This window comes from Coffea arabica, chromosome 6e, assembly GCF_036785885.1.
Source record: "Coffea arabica cultivar ET-39 chromosome 6e, Coffea Arabica ET-39 HiFi, whole genome shotgun sequence".
In the NCBI taxonomy this organism is placed as follows: domain Eukaryota; kingdom Viridiplantae; phylum Streptophyta; class Magnoliopsida; order Gentianales; family Rubiaceae; genus Coffea; species Coffea arabica.
The window spans coordinates 2,614,325-2,640,223 of NC_092321.1; the positions used below are offsets into that span (position 1 = coordinate 2,614,325).

The following is a 25,899-nucleotide window of genomic DNA, read 5'->3' on the forward strand; positions in this document are numbered from 1 at the left end:
CTCAGAAAGAAAGGTGTTATGGGGTAGGAACTGGGTGTTGGCTGGGGATATGAATGATTTGGTAAATAATAATGAGAAGTGGGGGGGTGTTAGGAGACTTGAGAGTAGCTTCAGGAAGTTTAGGGAGTTTATTAGAGGTAATGAGCTGATAGATTTAGGATTTGAGGGGGTTCCTTGGACCTGGTGTAATAACTGGGAGAAGGAAGGGGAGATTAAAGAGAGACTAGATAGAATCCTGGGTAGTAGAGGATGGAGGAAAGAATATAAAAAGGCGAAATGTTTGCACATACAGAATGAAGCATCTGACCATTGCATGCTGTTGCTGGATTCTGAACCGAGAGGTAAAAAATGGAAGAAAAGATTTTACTTTGACAGAAACTGGCTCAAAAGTCCAGATGTGGGGGACATTATCAGTAAGGCTTGGAGTAGAGAGCAAACTGGTTCACGATTTTATAAACTTCAGCATAAGATAAAGGAGTGCAGAATAGCGTTGTTGGATTGGAATAGACAGAAAAATCAAAATGCTAAGAGGCAAATCCAAAGGGTTAAACAGGAGCTGGGGGATCTGCAAAGGAGTAATGTAGCAAATAAGAGTGAAAGGAGAGCTGCATTGAGAAAGGATTTGGCTGATGCATACAGAAGAGAGGAAGTGTTCTGGGCTCAAAAAGCTAGAAATAGCTGGTTAAAAGAAGGCGATAAAAATACAAAGTATTTTCATGCCATTGTTGAGGGAAGAAGGAGAAGGAATACTATATCAGATTTGCAAAAGAGTGATGGAAGCTGGTGTAAATCTATGGAGGAGGTGGAGGGTGAGATTGAGGGGTATTTTAAGGATCTTTTCACTTCTTCTAATCCTCAGAACTTTGATTCAGTTTTGGATGGAATACCTCAAGTGATTACAGGGCAGATGAATGCAAAGCTCGTGAGGCCTGTGTCTGAAGTGGAGATCAGAAAAGCTGTGTTTTCATTACAACCTCATAAAGCACCTGGACCAGATGGTATGACTCCTATATTTTTTCAACAATTTTGGCATATCATAAAAGATGATCTTCTAAAGGCCATTTCTAGTTTCTTTCACTCAGGAAATCTTTTAAGTGCTATTAATGATACCATGATAACTCTCATTCCTAAAAATGACCACCCTGTCTATGTATCCCAATTCAGACCTATCAGCCTTTGTAATGTGGTTTATAGGATCATTTCGAAAATTCTAGTTAATAGGCTAAAACCTCTGTTAAAATCTTGTATTAGTATGAACCAATCTGCCTTTATTCCTGGCAGACAGATCATTGATAACATCATAGTTGCACATGAGTCGATTCATTGTTTGAATAATATGAGGAGGGTTCCCAATGCTTTTATGGCTCTAAAGCTGGATATGTCCAAGGCTTACGATAGAGTGGAATGGCAATTTGTGGTGAATATGATAGATAAGATGGGGTTTTGCCAAACTTGGATAAAATGGATCTTAATGTGCATGTCTTCTGTAGCTTATTCGTTTAATATTAATGGTGAGAGGAGAGGCTTTGTTAAACCTTCCAGGGGACTTAGGCAAGGAGATCCCTTATCTCCTTACCTCTTTCTTCTGGTTACTGAAGGATTTTCTAACCTGTTGACAAAATCAATGCAGGGGAACAGGTTAACTGGGCTAAAGGTAGCACATTCATGTCCTGCTTTATCTCACCTATTTTTTGCAGATGACACGCTCATTTTCTGTAGAGCTAACAAGGAAGAGGCTGGAGAGGTAATGCAGATACTTAAACAATATGGGGAAGCTTCTGGACAAATTGTGAATATGGAGAAGTCTTCTGTCTTTTTTGGTAAGAATACAGATGAGGATAGGAGGGATGAAATTAGTAAAACAAAGCAGATATTTGGGTCTCCCGATGGTCATAGGAAGATCTAAGAGACAGGTGTTTAGTTATATTAAGGAAAAAGTGGTGAACAGGTTGGGAGGATGGAAGGAAAAGGTTCTGAGTCAGGCGGGGAAAGAAATCATGTTGAAGTCTGTTATTTTGGCACTCCCTACCTATGCAATGAGCTGCTGCAAATTGCCCAAAACTTTATGTAAGGATATATGTAGACAGATGGCAAAGTTCTGGTGGGGGGATAGTGAGGAGGCAATGAAAATTCACTGGATTGGCTGGGATAAGTTGTCTGAAGTGAAAGGGAAAGGGGGCTTGGGGTTTAGGGACCTTCAGTGCTTTAACAAGGCTATGCTAGCTAAGCAGCTTTGGAGAGTGTTGACGAATCCAAGTCTTCTAGTTAGCAGGATTATCAGGGGTAGATATTTTAAAGGAACCTCTATTTGGCAGACAAATGAGAGAGGTGGTGATTCCTGGATGTGGAAAAGTATCCTTAGTTCTAGGGACCTATTAGAAGAAGGAGTTAGGAAGAGAGTTGGTGATGGAAGCACGATTAACATCTGGAAGGACAAATGGATTACGAATAATGGTAATGGACTGGTACAATCCAGGAAACCAGAAGGATGCCAGATTTCAAAGGTGCAGGAATTGATAAGTAATGGCAGATGGAGAAAGGATTTGATGCAGACATTATTTAGTGAGGATGATTGTGCTAGGATAAGGAGCATTCCACTGAGTACGTATGGAAGCAAGGATAGACTGGTTTGGCCAAGGTCCACCTCTGGGCAATACACAGTTAAAACTGGCTATGTAATGGCTAAGGAGTTGAATAACAGGAAGGAACAGACAAAGAATAGGGAAGGGAATCACAGTAGAAATGAAGGAAATTCTGAAGCCTGGAAATTCTTATGGAGTTTAAACACCAAACATAAACTTAAACATTTTATATGGAAATGTTTAAAGGGGATACTGCCAGTCAATGAGGTGCTGAAGAGAAGAACTGGAAAAGGAGATGGCAGATGTGTTTGCTGTGGAGAGAATACAGAAACTCTGGAACATATGTTATTTTTTTGCAGACATGCAGAATTGATTTGGAAAGCAGCACCTGTCAGCTAGGATGGACTGTTGGACTTTAGACACAATTTTTGGCTTTGGTGGAATAGCCTCATGGAAGCCAAAGAGAGGATTGAGGGGAGGGATCACATAGTTCTTACTATAAATATTCTTTGGCAGGTGTGGAAGTCCAGGAATAGTATCCAGTTTAACAGAGAGGGAAGGTGTCCTGGAGTGACTGTGCATAAGGCAATGCTGGAATGGGTAGAGTTTAAGAGCGTAGGGAGTGGGGATGATTCTAACAGGAAAGTGGGGGGGAACAAAGTTATGAAAGGTGGTAGGTGGTCATTACCACCTAAAGGCTATATAATTATGAATACTGATGCCAGTTTGAACATACAAAAACAGAGAGTGGGGAGGGGGATAGTGGCCAGAAAGGATGATGGAGGTTTGATTGGGGCATGGGCAGATAGTGAGGACAAACTGGGGGAACCGGTTGTGGATGAAGCTCTGGCTATCAGGCAGGCTTTGAACATTGCAAAGCAAAAGGGTTGGAGAAAGGTCCTGATACAATCTGATTGCAAAGGTATAATTGACAAAGTTAATTCGAGAAAGGCAGAGGATCCACATATTGGAGTCATTCTTTTTGATATCTTGAAGCTTAGACAAGTTTTCACAGAATGTTCCTTCTCTTTTATCAAAAGAGAAGGTAACTTTGTAGCTCATCACTTGGCAAAATTTGCCATAAACCTGAGAAACGACTTTGAGTGGCAGGAATTTTTTCCTGACTGGCTGACTAGTTTAGCTAGAAATGATGTAGGAGCAAGTGCTCCAACTTTGTAATCTTTGTTTCATGATGAATGAAATTCTTATCGTTTGGAAAAAAAAAAAAAAAAAAAAAAAACTGTCGAAATTTAATTTCGCTCTCAATTTAATTTGATGAATGTTAATAGAAATTCGATTTCAGTCGGACAAGTGTGATTGAAAAAAATTCCGATTTTAATTAATTCCATTTAATTGATTGGTAGATTGATTATGCATCCCCCCCCCCCAAAACAAATAGTCCCCAGCAACAAGTCGGTCCAAACTCTATCTGGGCCGTACACATATCACTCGTGAATTCTCACTTCCTGACCCCACCTCTCTAGAGGGATTGATCATGGAGGGCCAGGGGTGCATAAGCTTTGATGATCCCAAGTCACACCCGGGTTTTCTTCCCATGAACACACCACCGACTTAAGCAACGGGGTCGGACCGTCGGAGAGCGCAGTAAAAAAATGGAGTACTAGCAGCCTACAATTCTAAAGTAGGGTCCCGAGCCTCATACATATATATATAGATAGTTTAACCTTATACTACTATATGCTTACTTTATTGCTCTTTTTAACAATCATCATCAGAAGAAGAGGCCATTGTGCTCTGTTTTCATCATCTTCTTCATCATCGTCATCAACTCTTCCACTGTACGTTCGGTACGCTCTGCAAATAATTCTCGTATTTTTTAAAATCATCTTTATACTAGTAATCTCGTTGTATTTAACGCAGGGAAATAATAGAAAAACCAAAAAAGAAAAAAGAGAGAAGGATGACTGAACTGGAAAAAGCCCTAGGTAGAATCTTATGTTCATAATAATTTGTCTAGGATCATTCAATGAGGCACGATCAATATTTGGTACCCCCGACCCTAAACGGCGCTGTACATTCCTCTTCGTTGAAACATGTAGTTTCGGTCAGTACTTCAAATTGTTGGTACCATTACTATGAGCATGTAATCGGGGAATTTGTTGTTTGACAGCAAATTTCAGTTCTTATTTTGCTTTGATCAGAATAATTCAAGCTTGGTACTTGTTTGTGAAGTCGATGATACGTCGTCTTTTTCCAGGCCCGCTTCATTAATTGTCTGTTTTTCATTATTAATGTAATTATCCTCTCTGCAACTTCTACTTGACTCTGTTTTGCTTCATTTGTTCCATTCTTTCTTAGTATATTTCTTTATACCTCTATGGTGCAGACGGATGCCTTTGACACTTTCTTTGGATTAAAAATTTAGCGTGCTTTTTGGCTTCTTATGTTGCATTTCTCGATGGCTGTGATATAATTATTGACGTTTTTAAACATTTGAGGAGTTGTACGGGTAATTCTTGCATTCTGATTTTGTCTGTTAGACAGGAGCTTGGCTTGATGGATATTATTTTGGATATCTGCAGGGAACGACGTAGACTAAACTATTAGTATTATTTGCAAATGCAAATGGGAAATCGTGGTCATAAAAGAGCTGAAACAGCTGATGAGTTGCCGGCAGATAAGCGAGCCTGTACTTTGTCGGAGTTCCGACCAAGTACCTCAAATTCATCAATTCAAACACCAACAAATTCGACTCATGAAACACATGATGCTGATATGGATTCATCATCAGCAACTTCAGGGTCAGCACGATCAGATGGTGAAGGGGAGAGGGACTCTGCATATGGCTCTTGTGATTCGGACAATAACTACCGCGATTACTATAGGCGAGGATCTTCTGGTGATCAAACCAAGTTCAACAGAGTCTTGTCCAGTTTAAATGAAGACCATGACGAATCAGGGCAGTTAGCTGCCCTTACCGAACTCTGTGAATTGTTGTCTTTTTGTACCGATAATTCATTATCTGGTCTAATGGCAGATTCATTCTCTCCAGTCCTCGTAAAATTGGCCAGGCACGAGAGCAATCCCAACATAATGCTTTTGGCCATTAGGGCTATAACTTATTTTTGTGATGTTCATCCACGCTCTTCAGCTTATCTGGTTAGACATGATGCGGTTCCTGCTCTATGTCAAAGATTGCTGGCCATCGAATACTTAGATGTAGCTGAACAAGTATGCTGAAACCTTTGCATCTTTATGTTTCCTACTGCAATTAAAATTTACTGGACATCTGCTCTATGTAACTGTCATGAGCTTCTCATATGATTTTTCTTGTGGATATATGATTCTGGTTCTCTCTCTCTTTCTCTCCCCCCCCCCCCCCCCAACACCCCAATATATAGTGTTTGCAAGCATTGGAGAAAATTTCACGTGAGCAGCCACTTGCTTGCTTGCAATCTGGTGCAATTATGGCTGTTTTAAACTATATTGATTTCTTCTCAACAATTGTGCAGGTAATGTTGTCGATAAAATATGGTTGGTTTGTTATGATCTAAGAGATTTTTGCACTGTTGATCATAGTTTTAATAACCAACTTTGTCTTTTTTTGGGTGGTTGCCATCAGAGGGTTGCACTGTCCACTGTGGTAAATATATGTAAGAAGCTTCCCTCTGAATGCCCTTCACCATTCATGGATGCAGTTCCGATATTGTGCAAACTTCTTCAATACGAGGATCGGCAGGTACTGTATTAAGCTCACTGGTGTTTTTAAGATCATATATATAACTTTTTTCTTCTCAGAAACTTTACACTGTCATATGATTTTTCAGCTTGTTGAGAGTGTTTCTACTTGCTTGATTAAAATAACGGAAAGAGTATGCCACAGCTCTGATATGCTGGATGAACTTTGTAAACATGGGCTGGTTCAACAAGCCACGGATCTCATAAACTTGAATAGTCGAACTTCATTGTCCCCCCCGATATATCTTGTAAGTTTAAAGTCTTAAGCATTATTTCTTCTTTGAATTGTTCTTCATTTGTGTAATCTTGCCAAGTCTATCTTTTACTTATTGACCTGCAGGGTTTGATAGGATTGCTTGCCAGACTGGCATCTGGTTCTATTGTTGCTGTCAGGACTCTTTTTGAGATTAATGTAAGCAGCATATTGCAGGATATAGTGTCTAGATATGACCTCGCACATGGCATGCCTTTTAATGCAATGGTTGATGGGCAATGCAATCAGGTAAACATTCAAAGTCTTACTAGCGTTGAACTTCATCTAAAAGAAGTGGATACATCCTTTTCAATTTCTTTATCCATGGTATGGAAGTATGTCTATTTATCCTTCATTTCCTGTTTGTCAGACATGTAGTAGTATTTTGAATGGAACTATTTAGCCTAATGTCGTAGGATGACATTAGCCTGCTACTTGGCCCTTTTCTTCCACTGATTGAGTTTGATAGGCCCTTTTCTGTAGCTGCTGACTAAGCTGCATAAAACTCTGTGGATATATATCTTTGATAAGACATTTTTCTTGAAGCATTCAATTTGTATGGACATCATGTCTGTAATTGGTAAAATATCTTTTTCTGGTTGCACTATTGTGATATCAAAAGTCTTCATGCTATGAACATGTGCCATCTGAGTCCATTGTCGAATTTGCGACTTGGAGGATATGTCATTATTTTGGACTTGTCTTATGTGATGGGAATATAGCTATTTGAACTTTATATGAATATGGTCTTTTTCCTGGATGTCTTGACTTTTACCATGCAAGTAGAATCAAATGTATTGTGTTTTGTTAAAAAAAATAAATGTATTGTTACCAACTTACTCTTAGGTGCATGAAGTTTTGAAGTTGCTGAATGAGCTTCTTCCTGCCACCACCAGAGAGCAGGATAATCCACTAGCTTCAGACAAGGAAGCATTCTTGACTAGTCGACCTGATCTCATGCAAAGGTTTGGGTTGGATTTACTTCCTGTTCTGATCACGGTAGGTTTTTTTTTTTTTTTTTTAATTTATTTGACTGTTTTCTACTTCCTTGTGTCCTCTAGTTTTCTTCATTTACCTGATCTCTGGGGTCATTTACTAGTTTTCTTCATGCTCAAGCAGGTGGTTAATTCTGGTGTGAATTTATACGTTTGTTATGGATGTTTATCCGTTATCAACAAGTTAGTTTATTTCAGCAAATCTGACATGCTTCTAGACTTCCTTCAAAGCACCAACATCTCAAGGTTAAAAAAGGAACTTTATCCTTTGTTTTTTTTTTTTTTGGTATTTTACTTAATGTCCACAATTCATCTATCGGCCACCCTGACAATATTGTTGTGGTTTTGTCTCAGTTTCTTGGCAGGAGTGTTTACCAGGAAGGATCATCACGTGCTTCTGTTAGCACTTCAAGTTGTTGAGACACTTCTGCAAAAGCTGCCTGATGGTTTATTGGATTCTTTTATAAAGGAAGGTGTCTGCTTTGCTGTTGATTCGCTTTTATCCCCAAAAAGGTCGTCGCAGTTTATGTTTTCTACATTAAGCGCCATGGAGTACTCTGACGATGCAAGCCAAAAATCAGCTTCAAGGGATGCTAGATGCCTATGTTTTGCTTTTGATACTGGTCAGTGTCCAACGATTTCGAGGACTTTAACTTGCAAGCTTGACAAGGATTCCATTAGGAATCTCGCAGAGCATATAAAGACCAGTTATTTTGCAACAGAGGCCATTAACCCTGAGAAAGGACTGACAGATATTTTGCAGAAGCTTAAAACTTTATCTTCTGTATTGGCTGATCTGGTGAACACACACATGAATGACACAATTTCTGAACAACATGAAGAAGAGTTCTATTGTATATTGTTGGAGATTATGTCAGTTCTTGCTGGAAAAGATCCCATTTCCACTTTTGAGTTTGTTGAGAGTGGAATTGCAAAGTCATTGCTTAATTACCTATCTAACGGGCAATATATGGAAAGGAAGGCTGGTGTTGATGGGGCATGCTGTCAGCTGTGCATTGTAGAGAAAAGATTTGAGTTGTTAGGAAATCTACTTTTGTCTTTTCGAGACCCACATATTGCGGACTTTCCTCTTCCTGCTTTGGTCCGTAGATTACAGAGCTCGCTGGCTTCCTTGGAAACATTTCCTGTCATCTTGAGCCACTCATCCAGGGTTAGAAGTTCCTATGCCACTGTTCCACATGGACGGGGCACTTCATATCCTTGTCTGAAAGTTCAGTTTGTGAAGGGAGAGGAAGATGTATTTCTGGGAGATTATTTAAAGGATGTTGTAAATGTCGACCCCTTCTCAACCTTGACAGCAATCGATGGATACATGTGGTCAAAGGTGAGTGTAAACAAAAGTGAGCAAGCAAAATCAGCCACCTTGGAGGAGAGTTCGTCTTTTCGAAGCAGAAGTCTCGATAGTGTGGAATCAAATAGCATGTTAAGTCATGCAAATGAAATGCAGGTACTCTTGTTTATAATCATTTTAAACTGAGTGTTAGCTTTATTTTCATCTCCTCCTTTGTGAATGTTTTTGCTCACATATTCACATGCTAGTCCTAACTCATCATTTTGAATTCTGACAGGAAGAGAGATCTTTCTCTGGCACGGGAGAAATAGCCAGTGTTGGTGATAATCTTGTGAATTCAGCGGATTTGAAAGACTTGGATAATGTGAGTTTATTTGCTGTCAATAACTTTTTTACAGTTTTTTTAATTTGAATGTTAAATTGTATGAGCCAATTGAGATAAGAATCCTTCTATTATCCTTAAGTAAAGACTTGAAGTGCTCTAACCATCTAGTCGAGATGCATTTTAAGTTATTTTGTAAGTGCATCTTTTTAGTCAACATCATTTTCTATGGGCAACATGTGGACTGCAGTGAGATTGGTTTATTTGGGAACCTCTAATTTTACTGAGAAATGCTTGATTTCTCATGGCACCTGTATAAACAATTATCTCTGCAGGTGGAGCTTTTTTTTTCCTCTGATAAATGCATGAACTTTTAGCATGTGGTATTCCCCACAACACATTAAAGAGAACAAAATTTTAACATTGATTGATTTGAAATTTATCTGAAGGTCCTTCACTGGGTTCCACTTGACAAAGCTTGCATATTTACTTCGTTGTCTTAGAAATTTCTCTGCTTGATTATTGAGTTGTATTCTGATGTCCTCCTAGCGGCTTTGCACATTGGATTTCGTTGAATTTGCCCCTTCCTGTTAAGATGTATACTCATTTTGCTTTCTCGTCTGATGCTAAAGGAGACTGTGGAGCAAGAGCAAGAAGGATCTGTTAACAAAAGTACAGACAGTCATGGATGCAGCAAAAATGAAGATTCTTCACCAAAATTGTTTTTTAACTTAGAAGGGCAGCAGTTGGACCATCGCTTGACACTCTATCAAGCCATCATCCAGCAACAATTGAAAGAAGAAATTGATAGTTCTTTGAGTAGTAAATTGTGGAGTCAAGTGTACAAAATTTCTTACAGAAAAGCTGTCAATCCTAAGAATAACTTAGCTGAACAGTCTAGTTTTCAGGGTCATGATTTTTCTTCATCAGACAAAGCTACACGAAGCTGCCAGTGCGTTTCTTTTTTCTCTGACATCTTTTATTCGGATTTTGCTGATCTCAATAAGTTTAGTCCAACTTATGATATGATATGTCTGCTCAAGAGTTTGGAAGGCATGAACAGGTTAAGATATCATGTGATGTCTCGCGATAGAATGAATAGTTTTTTGAAATGCCAAATAGATAATTTGTATGACTGGAAGGTTGAAGCTTTTGGTGTTTCCCAGAGTGAGTTTGTGAATAGTAAGCTCACAGAAAAATTAGAACAGCAGATGCGTGATCCTTTAGCAGTGTCTGTTGGGGGCATGCCATCGTGGTGTTCCCAGTTAATGGCTTCGTGTCCTTTTTTATTTGGATTTGAGGCAAGATGCAAATATTTTCGTCTAGCTGCATTTGGCCAGCCTGCTGTTAGACACCATGTATCATATAATGACGATGTAGGTGGCATCAATGGCATGAGGCAAAATAGTGGCAGCTATCCTCGTAAAAAGTTTTTGGTTCACCGAAACAGAATTCTCGACTCTGCTGCCCAGATGATGAATCTCCATGCACATCAAAGGGTAGTCCTGGAGGTGGAATACAATGATGAAGTTGGAACTGGTCTTGGTCCAACACTAGAGTTCTACACGTTGGTCAGTTATGAGTTTCAGAAGGGTGGCCTGTGCTTGTGGAGGGAAGATCACGCAGCAAGTAGTTGCATCAATGGCTCGGAGGCTGATAATTCTAAGATTTTGGTGTCTCCATTGGGACTTTTTCCTCGTCCTTGGTTACCTGGGGTGGACATATCTAATGGCATACAGTTTTCTGAAGTGACCAAAAAGTTTGTCCTTTTGGGGCAAATAGTGGGTAAGGCTCTTCAAGATGGAAGAGTTTTGGATCTTCCTTTTTCCAAGGCCTTCTATAAACTCATCCTTGGGAAGGTATCTTCCTACTATTTTGATGGTTGTCTAGTGGCTTGTTTTCTTTACTTAATTATAGAAAGTTTCTTGTATTAAGTTTAACCTTTCACTGTTTAAAACAGGAACTCACGGTTTATGACATCCAGTCCTTTGATGTTGAACTTGGTAGAGTTCTTTTGGAATTTCAGGCTCTTATTGAGAGAAAGAGGTATTTAGAATCTATTAGTCCGGGAAAATCATCTATGGATTTGGACTTCTTCCACGGCACAAGAATTGAGGATCTTTGCCTTGACTTTAGCCTTCCGGGGTATCCAGATTATGTGCCTGAGTCTGTTTCTGACTCAAAAATGGTTAGTTTGCAAGAATGTGTGGTTGGTTGAGTTTCTGAAAGTGGTTTTTAACTGATAGATTTCATATTTGAGTTGTCCACTTATCTCAGGTGAAGATGTCAAACCTACAGGAGTACATATCGTTTGTTGTCGATGCTACCATAAGAACAGGGATTTCCAGACAAGTAGAAGCTTTTAAGTCAGGTTTTGATCAGGTAAATACCTTTTTTGGATCAATATGCTCATGAATTGTACTTCCCTAGGTATCAAGAAGGAAAAACAAACAAGTACTTTTTGTGTCACAAATGGCAGGTTACAATTGGAGTACTAGTTTGTGACCTTGCACATTTTTCTTGGTACTCCTTGTCTTGCACATTTTTCTTGTACTCCTTTTTTGCCTATTGCTGGTTAATTGGCCATTGATCAAGCTTGATAACATATTATAGCAAACCAGTTCGCTTATTTTGGTTGGAAAAATGATGTCATTAGTGTTCTAAGTTCGGCGCTAATAATTTTTTTCATGTCTGACCTTTATTTCCAATTAGAGATGTTACTGTTATTATTTTTTTATTATTCAGGTTTTCCCCATCAGACACCTTCAGGTGTTCACTGAAGGTGAATTAGAGCGCTTATTATGTGGGGAGCGTGAGCTTTGGGATGTATGTGCTTTAGTTTTTATTTTTATTTTTATTAGTAACGCTTTTAAAGTTCACTGTCTTGCATTACCACTAAACTCTACTTTCTTGAATTTTGTCTTTTTTTGGTTGAAGTACAGTCAAATGCGCTTGTGGACCACATCAAATTTGATCATGGGTATACTGCTAGTAGTCCTCCTATCCTGAATGTCAGTAGCATTTCCCCCATCATCCATTGTTTTAAGTTGTTTTATTTCGTTCTGTATGTGTAAATTACTCGTTCTCAACTTCACAGTTTCTGCAAATTATACAAGAGTTCAACTATGAGCAGCAGAGATCATTCTTGAGGTTTGTGACAGGAGCACCTCGGCTCCCTTCTGGGGGGCTGGCATCTCTCAACCCAAAATTGACTATTGTCCGCAAGGTCTGTAGAAAAATTATTCTTTACATCGCATTTTCTGTTTTCAGCTTCTGAACAGCTGAAGTTATTGCATTTCTATTTTTCTCCTGACAGCATTGTAGCAAATGGGTTGACACTGACTTGCCAAGCGTGATGACCTGTGCAAATTACCTGAAGCTGCCACCTTACTCATCAAAAGTCCTTGACCTTACTTTTGTCGCTCTATCCTTTTTTGGTTCTTCTGTGTCAAATTACTTGCTGCTAAACTATCTAAATATACTCTCGTCTCGGTATTTTGCAGGAACGGATGAAAGAGAAGCTTCTGTATGCCACAACAGAAGGACAAGGCTCTTTCCACCTCTCATAGCCTCTTATGGGCAGGCAGACAAGGTAGGTAGCAGATGTGAATATTCTCACATACGTGGCGCAGGTGTACATAAGGTGACTTGGTAGGTATTAGACAGTGTGTGGTTGGGGGAGCTTATTGGGATGGGCTCAAGGGGAAGCTCCAGCTTCACGCGATAATACGCTAGCGAGTTGATTCTGATTGTTTAGTTCGAGCTGTAAATTATACAGGGAAGCGGTGTGGTTTTTAAGGAATTAGAGTAGGTTAGTGTTCATATCCTCTGTAATTATCCATGTATAGCACTGAGGTGTGCTTAAATATCAGATACCTTTGAATTTTAATTCATCCCGAAAATATTTGAACATTATTGATTATTAGCTCTACGGTGTAGTATCAGTTTTCAAGTATCGACACCTCTGATGATTGTGATGCTTGTGATGGAGCGTGTGTAGCTTTGTGTCTCCAGAGATTTTAATATACCCCTCCACAAAATTATCGCCCTACTGAGCAGTAGATGATCGAAATAGTCATGGTAGTTATGGAGGATGAAGAAAGCTGGTACTGCTACCCAAGGGTCTGCATTTAGTGCTCCCAAATATCGTATAAGGATAACAGGTGTTAGAACTTTCTGAAAAGTCAATCAGGGGCTAATGGCACAGAAAGTTCTACCTAGCATCCTTCTTTTCATTGACAATTGCGAGACAGGCAGGGTGATGGCACACCAGATTTCCTTAACTGTTAAAAGAGGAAGCTATTTGAACGTTTCTTCTTTCCATTTTGATAGTCACTTAGATATCTGACTGGTGGAAAGAAGAGAAAGTTGGATATTCCTACATTGCAATATTTTGATGCAACATATTTTGCGTTTCCAAAAGAATAATTGCTAATTAAGCAACTATCTAAAACCAAACTTCTCCAGCCATTTCTATTTTCAACTTATTTTTCTTGACTAAATCACCTATTATTAAAATAAATTTTATATTAAAAAAAAAAAACGCTCGGTGGGGTACAGCGCTAGGCCAAATTAGAGGACAAAACATAGCCAACGTAGTACTTTCCTTCTCCACCCGAAGGAGAAATTTGAGAAAAGAAAACGAAAATGTCCATCTTATAATATCCATCTTATCGTCATTTCTTCTTCCCTCTTTGTTCTCGATTCGTACAAAACCTCACTTGCAGCCTTTCTCCCCGCCTTAAATGGACGAGCGATGAACACTACGCCACCACCGTCCTCGAGATCAACCCCAAGCTCAGACCCACCAGTATTCATACAAACTGCAACTCTCCTGCGTTGGGTTTCACCACTACCTTTCTCAACCACACTCTTTCCTTCAATCTCCACCTCTTCCTCCGCTATCACATCCAAAACTGCAAGCCCTTTTTGGGTTCAAACCACTAGCAAACCATCCAGCATCTCATTGGCTGGAACCGGCACAGACACCAGGCCTAAACCCCCGTCCCATTCCCGAGACCAGAATCTCTTGAGACTCCTTCGCTTGAGGAAAACAGAGGAGGCCTGGCGTACACTCAGTCCGAGCACTTACCTGACCCCACGTGCCTTAGCCGTTTGGTCTGCCAATTATCGTACCAAAACACAAACTTGGGCCTCACCCGAGCGCAGGCAGTCATCCGACGCTTGAGAAATGAGCGACAGCTGCATCGTCTGGATGCCAATTCACTCGGCCTGCTCGCTGTGGCTGCTGCTAAGGGAGGCCATATCCTCTATGCCACGTCCATAATCAGGTCCATGCTAAAATCGGGATATCTACCACATGTGAAAGCTTGGAGTGCAGTCGTTAGCCGCCTTGCTGCTTCCGGTGATGAAGGTCCGGCTGAGGCTATAAAACTCTTCAGGTCAATTGCTGGTAGAGTCCGGAGGTTTGCTGACCCTACGGTGGTTAAGGACTCCAGGCCAGATACAGCTGCTTATAATGCTGTGCTTAATGCTTGTGCAAATCGTGGTGACTCAAGGAAATTTTTGCAGCTATTCAGTGAGATGCCTGAATTTGGTTGTGAGCCAGATGTTTTGACATACAATATTATGATCAAGCTCTGTGCGCGGGCTGACAGAAAGGATTTGCTTGTTTTTGTACTTGAGAGGATCATCGAAAAGGGGATCCCAGTGTGTATGACAACTCTACAATCACTTGTTGCAGCTTATGTTGGTTTTGGTGACCTAGAGACAGCGGAAAAAATGGTTCAAGCAATGCGAAAGGGCAGAACTGATCTTTGCAAGATCTTGAGGGACTCAATTATGGATGATTTAACTCCTAATGAAAGCGATATATTTGAGGAATTGCTTCCAAATTCCATTGATTCTAGGAACAGTGAGCCACGAGAGTTACCTAAACTCTTTGCACCAAACACAAGGATGTACACCACCTTAATGAAAGGTTACATGAGGGCAGGTCGCATTTCTGATACAGTGAGGATGCTTGAGGCCATGAGGCACCAAGAAGATAGAACCAGCCACCCAGACCATGTTACCTATACAACGGTTATCTCTGCATTTGTGAGAGCCGGGCTGATGGATCGTGCCCGAGAAGTTCTAGCTGAAATGGCAAGGATTGGTATACCAGCCAACCGAATCACTTACAATATCCTCCTCAAGGGATATTGCCAGCAGTTGCAGATAGATAAAGCTAAAGAACTGACGCAAGAGATGATTAATGACTCTGCAGTAGAACCCGATGTGATTTCCTATAATACTTTGATTGACGGATGCATTCTGGTTGATGACAGTGTGGGAGCTCTTGCCTATTTCAACGAGATGCGAGCAAGAGGTATTGCTCCCACCAAAATTAGTTATACGACTTTGATGAAAGCTTTTGCCTCATCAAGTCAACCAAAGCTTGCTAATAAGGTATTTGATGAGATGCTAAAAGATCCCCGAATAAAGGTTGATATGGTTGCCTGGAACATGCTGGTGGAAGGATATTCTAGACTGGGAAAAGTTGAGGAAGCAAAGAATGTAATTCAAAGTATGAAAGAGAGAGGGTTTTACCCCAATGTGGCAACTTATGGCAGTCTAGCAAATGGTATTGCCCTGGCCAGAAAGCCAGGAGAAGCCCTTCTACTCTGGAACGAAATAAAGGAGAGGTGTGGAATGCAAAATGAAGGGGATATCTCCAATTCTTCTACAAATCTTCCACCACTGAAGCCTGATGAAGGTCTCTTAGATACTCTGGCTGATATCTGTGTCAGAGCTGCTTTCTTTAGGAAAGCCCTAGAGATTGTTGCATGTATGGAGGAGCATGGGATACCACCAAATAAATCCAAGTTCACCAGAATCTATGTGGAGATGCATTCTAGAATGTTTACTAGTAAGCATGCTTCAAGAGCTAGGCAAGACAGAAGAAGGGAAAGGAAGAAAGCAGCTGAGGCTTTCAAGTTCTGGTTGGGATTGCCAAACTCCTTTTATGCAAGTGAGTGGCACTTCGATCCTGTTAATGAAGATGATTAGGTTCTGATTTTGGTTGACCACATTATGAATAACAATTGCACAATGGAGATGTCATTGTTGAAACAACTGGAATTAGGTCATCCCTTAATAGATATAGAACCAAATACAACTTATATAGAGTCTAGCTATGAATTGCAATGGTAGAATGACATTTTGTCCATCTAGAAAATTGTTTCCATTCGACTAACCCTACCAGTAACTAGTGATTGTAGCAAGCAAGGGTTTTTCATGATGATTGTAAATGCAAATCTGCAATTATATCTTCATGGGACTTGGCTACCTGAATATCTAAGCAGGATACAAGTATCCAAAACATTGACATGAAAGCTTCAGCCGCAAAAAAGCTTGAAAAAAGTAATAAATTGCTGTGTAAAATAGGAAAGCAAAGCTAAACATGATATGTCATTGAAGATTATAACTGTACATCACTGTCTCTAAACATGTGAAGAACAGGCTCGTGTACCAAAATTAAGCTGCTTCCAAAGTGATGCTTGCGTATTCTAGGCATTCAGATTAACGTACCAGTATCTCAGTTTCATGAGTCAATGCTGTACAAATGATTGGATAATTAGAAGGAAATACAGCACTAACAAATACTATGAAAGAGAGTGCAGGATAAAAAGAGAGCAGAAGGTAGCATTTATGGAACTTTGCATATGAAGGGGAAATAGAACTGGGAAAGAGAAGCTTCATTACTTGACATATTTCCTTCAAACAAAATGCCTTAAACTGATACATCTAACTTTCATGCTCATGATAATGGGAGCCTATAAACATGTCAAACTCACACACACCATTAAAAGATGCTCTTCAGCCAGAAAATTAAAGATTCTGGTGTAACTAAAATAGGGGAGAGAAATGGGAAAATAACTTAACTGTTGAGGTCCAATTTAGCCCCTTGCTCTTGATGACTGACTGTGTGAATAAGACGATGACAGCACCTGCATTTAGGAGAAGTTTCATGACATTCTAAACTGCAGTTCGTCAGCAAAATGTGGGACTAGTCATTCTTTCAAACACCAACGATTAAAATTTTGTAGAAATTAAAACCCCATGGGCATGGGAAGAAAAATGATCGAGGAGAAGGTTTTAGATTTTCCCGGAAGCTTCTTATTGATATCTTGTTCAAATGAGGCTCGATTATGTTAGAGTAAAGATCAATTTGTATCAGCCTACTGCAAAACCATGCTTACATGTGACATTCATGCAAGTTCCATGTACCCAAGATTTATACAAGTAAAAGATTTAAGTTTCCTGCACAAATAAACTTGCATGGGTGTTATTATTAAACAAAAAGAGTTCATGACACATTGATAGTCAAGAATGTAATCCAATGACACACTCAAAATATGATACATTCACATGGAGCTGATAAAAGGCACACATTACATTGCTGGTCATGGAAGTCTAACTGATTTTATGCTAAGCAGCTCAGCTCCATAATATAAAATGCAATGCCAAAAATTCTTGATCTGGGTTAACATTGTAATGTACCTGATATGTCTTAGGCCCCTTCTTTAGCAAATAACCAACACTGTTTAGATTTTCCACAAAAGTGTCTATATCTGGAACCCTTAAGGCAATCCTGTCTGCCAGGCTGTATAATTCCTGAACAAAAGACTGTCAACATGTTTAGATTTTCTTGCATGATGGCTATAACTTCCAAACAGAAAAAGGGGAAATTTCATAAAAGAAGATCAAAACCACATACGGATATAGTAAAGCAATCCTTTTGCTGTAACTCTGATTGCTTGTTTAAGGCACTTAAAAACCGTTTTGCTTCTTTCTGTTGGCTCATTCCACCACTTCGCCCAAAATCCACAAGGCCATGTTCGTCAACATACTTATCATACAAAGATTCTTTCATTATTTCCACAACATCCTGCAAAGTTCATGCACCAACATCAAATCATAAATCGTGTTTATGGGTGCTCTTTACCGAAATGCACCAGTGCCAACTTGTGCAGCATCAAATCCTTGATCAAGTCATGGAAAACTATCCTCTCAAATAACAACTAATAATTGTTTCTTTTTCTTGGTTTTTCTCACTTGAGGCAATAAAAGTTAGACAAGCAAGCAGTAAGCAGCACTCTGATGGCTTCATACACTGACTTTTTAAGTATTGTGAAATGATGCCATTGTTTTTAGCAGAAAAGTTAGCAGATAGAACAGAAACAGTGAAGTGATACGAAAAACATCACAAAAAACGATCAAGGGCAATAGTAAAGGCAACCACAGTGAACCAGGTTACTAATCTTAGTAGTTACCTTCTACAAAATGTACATACCATGGCATCTTGAACGGTTATTTCATCTCTTAAATCCACCCTAGCTCGAGCTTCTGCCAGCCTTACTAGACTTTCTAATTGCCTTGCTGTTATTGGTGTACCATCAGCAGATGTGTTATGGTCTCTTAATTGCAAATAAAACCTCTGCAGGATTTCAGCAGCTGGTCTTGTCATCCTGTAAGAGAATTGACAAACCAAACTTATGGAAAAAGTATCCAACATATCCACATGAAAATGCAAAATTAAAAAGTAAAACCAAAGAATGCTTTGTAATTACAAGATGCATACAAATCACCTAGGGAAGATATATGTCTTTGCATAAGCAATGTATTTACGGAGAAGAGGACCAGGCAATGGAACAAAATCACTGTCCTTTGGATCAAGCCTCAACCTAGCAGCTAGAGAATGGCTTCTTAAAGTAAGATTGATGCATTTGATACGTTGTGATGCTGCTTGTAGTGAAAGATGAAGCCTTTCAGAATAACATCCATGTTACCTATATTCCAGTGGATATCCAAAGTCGAAGAACTACCTCTGCAAAGCCTTTTAGCTGCTGGTGAATTTTGTCCATTTCCAGTATGAAGCTGCAAGAAATGCTTCAGTTTAAAATTCTTGTTTGAGTTTATGTATTTACATGTAAGTGGTACTACATGTTACTGAATAGAATCTAGACACGCAAAGAAATGGCAAAACTATTTCCAGACAAATGAAACTGAAATATAGGCCAAGAATCATGACAACAAAAAGCTGCTGAAGCAATTAATGTACTTTCATTCACTAGCTTAGCAATTAGACCATGTTAAAAACTGAGAAAACTCATTGCAAAGGAATATCATCTTGATACAAGAGGTAGTACTACACAAGGTTTGTAGGATATTGGCACTAAAAAGTTTTGGATTGTCAACAACCCTCAAAATGGTTACTTCAGCAGTTCTCTTATTATATTCCTCATTCTTCCATACAAACAGGCCCCTATTACATTAGAATTTTCAAGATGCATACCTGCTGCAGGCAATCATGAAGAAAGCATGAAAGTTGACGTGAGTAAACTAAATCTATTCAGTAACCTCTTTCTTTTTTGCTTACAAATGTCAGTTACTTGAAATAGGAAAATAAACTCTTATATACACAGAGAGGCACAACTTACTGACATAATGTGCTCTGAAAGGCGCTTGTCCAGTAGTTCATCAGGCTTGTCAAGTAATATAAAAACTAGATCAAATCTTGACAAGAGAGCAGCATTCATCTTCAAGTTCTCATTCACAGTTTTAGCGCGGCTGCATTTCAAACCCCAACACATGTATCACACAATTCTAAAGTTCCAAAAGGCATGGGAAATGATGTAAAAACCATCAAGTCATATGTAAACCAAATATAAACATGCAAACACATACAAAAACGAAAATGTATGTGAAAATTTATGCAAAATTCAAAGAGTAAAAGGCAGGAACATAAATAACTGTTCTCTTTATTTTAATTTTCTGATGACACGAATTGGACAGAGCCAAGAATAACAGCACGACAGGTGCATTAATAGAAAAGAGCATAGGAAATCTGCTCAAGAATTAGACAAAACTCAATGTCACCTATATGCCTTTTCTTGATTTAATTTGTTGATTATTGGTTAAAATGATGCAAAGCAAGCTTCAGGTCCCTATTTCAGTAACAGCTGCTAATTTCACTATTACAGTTTAACACAATTATATATTCATCATTATTCAGCTTTGGAAAAAAGCAAAGCAACTCTCAAACAAGTATGACATCAATGTGAAGTACTTATAATGACCCCCAGCAGGGTTTGCGGCAGCTAAAACAGATGTTCGGGCTGATAAACTTGCCACAAGTCCTGCCTTTGCAACAGAGACACACTGTTGTTCCATAGCTTCCAATAGAGCCTGTATTATATAATTGATGAGTATGATCAAAGAGGCCTTATAAGTGCAAGTACAATTATGGATACCATGGTACCTGATGTTCTGCTGACATTTTGTCAAACTCATCAATACAGCATAATCCACGATCTGCAAGTACCATTGCACCTGCAAAAACAAAGAATATGTACCTGAGAAATAGATTGTAAAACCATGTAGTGAATGATAAGAAGTTAAGATTTATCCATTGCCATTTACTGAAGCTTGAGGTGATCCAAAAATAAATAACACACCTACAACATTGGACAAAGAAGTCCAAAAATCAATATTAAAGCATTATATGTGCTTCAATTCTGGGTAGAAAAATTAGATTTACTATTTGAATGGCATAATGCGCTACATCTCCTGCTATATAACAGAGGAACACTCAAAATTTTTCCATTTTTTCTTATTTGATTAGGCTAGATAATTTTGTTATGTTATGAAATTCTTTAAGTTAAATGAACTCTAGTAATATATTAAAGATCATAGACATTGAGAAACTCTATAGCTTACAAAAATCAAACCACATGCAACCAATACTTTATAAAAATGAAAGTTCTCTTCCTACCAATTATTTGATTACTTTGACAAGTCAACTCTTATTAAAGTAATTGGATGTACGATCTTTGATGCACATTTCAGATAATCAACACATTACCAGCCTCAAAAGCATAGTCACTTGTCATATGATCCTTCACCACAGCAACAGTTAGGCCTGCATTAGTTGTCGCATTACCACATACATATATGCCACGTGGAGAAATAGAAGCTGCTGCTTGGAGTAGTTGACTTTTTCCCATTCCAGGATCACCTAATGGATCATGCTTAGCAGTAATTAAGTTGAAATTTCTATAAAGAACCATATATGCCAATTAACTTAGCACACAACCTGACAAACACAGCTTGAATGAGGAAAAACTATTACCAGTTAGACATATGGGAGGGGGGGAGGGCGAGAGAAATGGAAACTGCATACCAACAATCAGTACATGGATGTCACCTCTGACAGGCACCTTATTCTGATCCATCGAATGCTTCTGCACCCCTCCAAACAATGCTAATGTGATTCCCGCTGTTAATTCCCCAAAAGAAATGTCACGAAACAGGTTATCAGTATAAGTACTAACAGATACATAATTAAGGAATTAAAAGCATAAAAGGTTCTATATGGTTTTACATGAAAGAGAAACAATGTTGAAAAAAGTGAAGTGAAATTTAGTAGCAAATCCAAAGCCATAAACATCCTCTTGTTCCATTTTGTTTTGAGAAATTTGTCATGTACAACCTTAAGCATGCAAGAAGCATCCCTACTCAGTCAAACTTAAATCAAAATCAGAACTATGAAATCCTGGAGTCCAGAAAATTCTTAGGTGTGTGTATTTACTCTCTTGAAGTAATCACCATCACAAAAAGACTGGTGAAAAACGATGCCAACAAATCCTGCAAAGGATGGAATTAAATTTAACAGTAATTCCACCATGCCAGTTTACCCGTTTAGTTAGAAATATAGCGCACTATATGGGCATATGTGGTAAAGGACACTTCATCCAGATGAAAATCAGATGGCTTCAAGTGAAAGACAGATATGTTTATTGACCTCTCATTCTCTTTAGAGCCAAAAATAATATTAATTTATTGCAGGTGGGCGCCGACAATGTTAAGGGATTGAAAAACAAAACAATAAATGCCCAATAAAAGCACCACAACCATGGAAAAAAACGTGCAGGTTCCAGGACAAGTTGTGCAGTAAAAATAATGAGCCAACTCAGAGGGATATATGAATATTTTACATTGTAAAGCACGATGGTAGATCTAATAACAAACAGTAAAGAGATAAAATTTACAGTAAAACCAAACTAGTGGACAGGCATAAAACAAATCTATTGATTGTGCTTCAACTATAATTTGATCCTCAGAGAGGACAAGAACAACAGTGAAAGACAACATAGTATTGTATGGTCACCTATTCTCACTGCTTGTTACTGGACATAGATTTGAAGGAGATGAAAAAAGAGGCGAAAAAGATGTACTAGTTCTTTTAATGGCATCCAGTGAGAAGGAAAAGCTGAAGACAAAACGTCCAAGTACCTTTCACAAGTTCATGCCCATAGATTGACGGGCAAATAGATTGAAGTATTTGCCTAAAGACATCTGAACCGTATTCCTCAGAAAACTTCACAATAAATTCCAAATCTCTTGGAGAAAATGAGAATAAATCAGACAGCTGTGTTGTTCTAGCATCAACTTTAGCATCTTGCAAATCCTCCGGTAATGATTGAGATTTCAAATTTTTTATCGAAACAACTTCTAGGTACAAAAAATATAGTCCTTGATTCTTGCCTTTTGATTTTCCTGCAGTATAAAGAATACCATCAAACTAAAATAAAGTCCAAGGTATCATACACATGCTAAGCTAACTATGCAAATCTAAACAGCAATTTGATAGCAAACATTATAAAAGGCAAATAAACTTTCACATGTTTACTTATTACATCTGATTGAACATGTCTACTGGGTGATAAATAGATTTAGTGTTATAACAGCCTCAAAGTGGCCAACAAACCTTAATCTCCTACAGCAATAGCATTAATAATACGCTGAAGAGCTATGAAAAATATGCTGCTTGCATCTCAAAAATTCTACTCTTACTTGAATAAAGGAGGCTGTAACAGGGAAGGTGTAGTACAGACCAAACGAAAGAGCAATAGAAAATCAATCATGGATAATTGATGACACACTTTACCTCCCCCAATATCCATGTAATTGTTGATCATCCTGATAATACCAGTCACCGTCACGACGTCCCCAGGGATACATGCATCTACAAGGTCTTCGGTCAACTCGCATTCAACAGTCCTAGGCACCCTTCCTTCTTCGTGATGTTCATTCTTCAGCAGTTCCTGAAGTCTTATAAATAAGAGAAGTAAAGCCTTATATACAAAAAAATGAGAAATATACTACGATACTTTAAAGTTCTAGGGGCAAATAGGGAGATATGCACGTGAAATGCATCTTTGATCGCTTACCTTATTTTCTGAAAGTCTATTGGTCGAGCAGTACATCTTAAAGGATCAAAACTCCTACTTCTGCAACCTTGGATTACACAGATTGAAGGAGGTGAAAATTTTCCATCGGGAAAGTTGCAAGTGATGTTGGTTCCACACTTTGTACAGACAAAGCACATTTGTCTAACCAGAGGCCTGACTGTGCTAACTTTTACAACAGTACCATGTACAGATACAAGCCTGTCTATTGCATAAGCAAACGATAATATTTACTTAGCTTAGAACTTTAATTGGATTTTCTCTACAGCATATATAACTAGAAACTCAGGCATAACTGTAGATTGGAATTACCAATATAAGCAGCTTTTAAGTTCTTCAATGCAATCAACGATTCAGGATAGTTGTGGAGACGGATATTTATCTTTACAAATTCCTCCATCATATTGCTGTCCCATTTCATCATTAAAACCTTTTTGGATTCAAGAATAAATGAAAATGTAATTGAGTGGGTCACCAATATAAGTTAGGTCTAGTTGAAACTTGGTAGGATCATTTTATACCTTGTGCACTGCAGCACTCAAGCACAACAGGGCATCTTTAGGATTTTCCTCCATTGCTCCATACAGTTCTTTAATCTGACAAATGCTTTTTAACAGCTGGAAGTCGAGCGATAAGAAGCATAAACCATCATCATTTTTTACCTATAAACATCATCAATAGGACATCTTAAATTAAAATCGAAACTAAGTTGACAACCAGAAAATAATAACATTTAGATGCACTGTGCAAAGAAAGCTGGATGTTGAAATTGAATGTTGAAGAGATATATGCCAAGTTGAAGGGGGAATCAGGTGAGTTCAGCACCACAAATTCACCATTTGATTATCTTAGAAACAGAAAGTCCTAAACTCCCATTGCTTGGAAGGGAAGAAAAAGTTTCTGATGTTCCATCATGCAATGCGTCAGTTTAATTATTTGTCCACTTATCCCTTGCTGTTGCCCTAAAAAGTACTTGAAAAGAAATTTAAAGAACTGCGTCAAAACATTTCTGGCCTGTAAGCTTTATTGTACATTTAACGTTTTATATCTTTTACGCCCTCAGAGACGAACTCACAAGTCTCCTCCCAGGAGTCTAATTCTCAAGACAGGTATTCCCTGTACCATTCCAGACATCCAGGCGTCTATGTTGCTGATTCAAGACATGCAAGTTTATGTTACTCAATTTGAGGAAAATGCTGTATAAAATTTTTATAAAAAAAATGACTATCCAACACCTGAAATCCTATGCCAATGCACGCTCTCAACCAATTTCTGATAAATACCATATAAGCAGCTGTCAAAATTTTTTAACATACTCTTTCTTTTAGTTCAACATTGCTCACATACGTATTTATGAGCTATTTATGCTGCTATAGCAAAACTGAGGTCCTCATTGATATTTCAACAATGCATGTACAGCAGAATTCCTCCGAAATATCTAGCTATACTTTACAATCAATGCCAAAAACCAAGAAAAAGAACGATCAAAAAGACAGAGAAATGAAAACATTACTTTAAACTCCATGCGTCCACTCACAGCTCAAAATCTAGAATTGATTTTTGCATACATTTTTCTAGGTGATAAAAAAGTCGACCAAGATGTTAAAGCTTGAGGTTGTAACACTGGATTTTCATCTCAAAGCAATCTCACCGGAAACGTGAATAGTATATTATGGTGAAACCTTTCCTTTTCCCTGTGAGTGCGTTTGAATCTTCTTCTATGCATGCATTCCTACCTACAAACTAGAAGTGATTTATAACTACAATTCGTGTCATCAGTTAGACGAAACATACTCCGCTAGTTTAAATAGCAATTAAATTGCCCTAAATCGATCTGAATTTCTTTCCCATTCAGTTTTTTTCAGTTTCAGTGCGTATTGTGTAGAAAGAGTGAGATAGACCTGTGAGACGATGGTCTGGCCGATTGGAGCAGAGAAGAATCGGACGAGTTCGGAGGCGAGTTGGAGTTTAAACTTGGAAGCCTCCAGAGAGATGTCGATTTGGGGGAAATACAGGGCAAGGATATTGGCGAGGTCGTCCGTCACCGTCCATCGCTGATTCTTCGAGTTCCTGGTGTTCTCTTGATGTCCGTACATCGCAATCTACCGCGGAGGAGGTGCCACAGTGGCTCCACCGTTGAAACGTTTTCCTCTTCTCTGATTTTGGCGGGAAAATAAGTTCCGAACGCCAAAGATGCGCGCACGCAAAAGTTACGCAACAGGCCCCGGTTTTCTTTGATGCGGTAGGAGTAGTAGTTTAAAGTTTAAACACTACAAATGGGAGAATGGTTAGGCGGTAAGGCCACCGGCCCGCTTTCATTTATATTACGGTGCAGGCCCAATTACGTACTTTTCGGTGATTTTTCTTTAGGAAGCCCGGCCTTACTGTCCCAATATTAGCCGTACGTAACCGGCACCCTTCTTTTCCTTTCTTTTCTTTTTGGTTTTGTGAATCTATTGCATTTGTTCAACAGGACGCAAT

At 38.8% G+C, this 25,899-nt stretch overlaps 2 protein-coding genes and 1 pseudogene across 9 annotated transcripts; 2 read left to right on the plus strand and 1 right to left on the minus strand.

Annotated features, from left to right (window-relative positions):
* Positions 1–4,041: 4,041 nt before the first annotated feature.
* LOC113697074 (E3 ubiquitin-protein ligase UPL4) lies at positions 4,042–13,088 on the plus strand. 4 transcript variants are annotated; one of them, XM_027216524.2, is made up of 18 exons: positions 4,046–4,390; positions 5,126–5,774; positions 5,945–6,055; positions 6,166–6,282; positions 6,371–6,529; positions 6,622–6,783; positions 7,381–7,533; positions 7,654–7,775; positions 7,884–8,997; positions 9,119–9,205; positions 9,796–11,022; positions 11,124–11,351; positions 11,441–11,545; positions 11,909–11,989; positions 12,106–12,174; positions 12,261–12,389; positions 12,480–12,563; positions 12,667–13,088. In XM_027216524.2, exons 2-18 carry the CDS (start codon positions 5,163–5,165, stop codon positions 12,730–12,732), a joined length of 4,626 nt encoding a protein of 1,541 aa, XP_027072325.2. In that variant the 5' UTR covers positions 4,046–4,390; positions 5,126–5,162; the 3' UTR covers positions 12,733–13,088. The 4 variants fall into 4 exon arrangements, with proteins under 4 accessions (XP_071910485.1, XP_071910483.1, XP_071910484.1 ...); XM_072054382.1 differs by lacking the exon at positions 12,480–12,563 and having other exon boundaries at positions 4,044–4,390; XM_072054383.1 differs by lacking the exon at positions 11,909–11,989 and having other exon boundaries at positions 4,044–4,381.
* Positions 13,089–13,735: 647 nt separating this feature from the next.
* LOC140009277 (probable DNA helicase MCM8) lies at positions 13,736–25,773 on the minus strand. Of its 5 annotated transcripts, none has more exons than XM_072054388.1 (18): positions 25,320–25,773; positions 23,940–24,080; positions 23,731–23,848; positions 23,401–23,623; positions 23,118–23,281; positions 22,463–22,726; positions 21,375–21,446; positions 21,033–21,185; positions 20,430–20,500; positions 20,238–20,356; positions 19,609–19,738; positions 18,994–19,045; positions 18,757–18,910; positions 18,462–18,636; positions 17,886–18,056; positions 17,669–17,794; positions 17,051–17,115; positions 13,736–16,722 (listed from the first exon to the last, which is right to left on the minus strand). In XM_072054388.1, the coding sequence occupies exons 1-17, from the start codon at positions 25,512–25,514 to the stop codon at positions 17,065–17,067; spliced, it is 2,379 nt and encodes a 792-aa protein (XP_071910489.1). In that variant the 5' UTR covers positions 25,515–25,773; the 3' UTR covers positions 13,736–16,722; positions 17,051–17,064. The 5 variants fall into 5 exon arrangements, with proteins under 5 accessions (XP_071910489.1, XP_071910487.1, XP_071910486.1 ...); XM_072054386.1 differs by having other exon boundaries at positions 17,669–17,782; positions 21,351–21,446; XM_072054385.1 differs by having other exon boundaries at positions 21,351–21,446.
* Positions 13,781–16,453, plus strand: LOC140009278 (pentatricopeptide repeat-containing protein At3g09650, chloroplastic-like; annotated as a pseudogene).
* Positions 25,774–25,899: the final 126 nt, after the last annotated feature.

Coding starts and splice junctions, on each gene's coding strand:
- LOC140009277 (XM_072054385.1), bottom strand. CDS start 25,514: ATGTACGGACATCAAGAGAACACCAGGAACTCGAAGAATCAGCGATGG. Junction 22,727..23,117: donor TTACATGGATATTGGGGGAG/GTAAAGTGTGTC, acceptor TTTATACTGCAG/GAAAATCAAAAGGCAAGAAT. Junction 21,447..22,462: donor TGGGCATGAACTTGTGAAAG/GTACTTGGACGT, acceptor GGGAATTAACAG/CGGGAATCACATTAGCATTG.
- LOC113697074 (XM_027216524.2), top strand. CDS start 5,163: ATGCAAATGGGAAATCGTGGTCATAAAAGAGCTGAAACAGCTGATGAG. Junction 6,056..6,165: donor TCTTCTCAACAATTGTGCAG/GTAATGTTGTCG, acceptor GGTTGCCATCAG/AGGGTTGCACTGTCCACTGT. Junction 9,206..9,795: donor ATTTGAAAGACTTGGATAAT/GTGAGTTTATTT, acceptor CTGATGCTAAAG/GAGACTGTGGAGCAAGAGCA.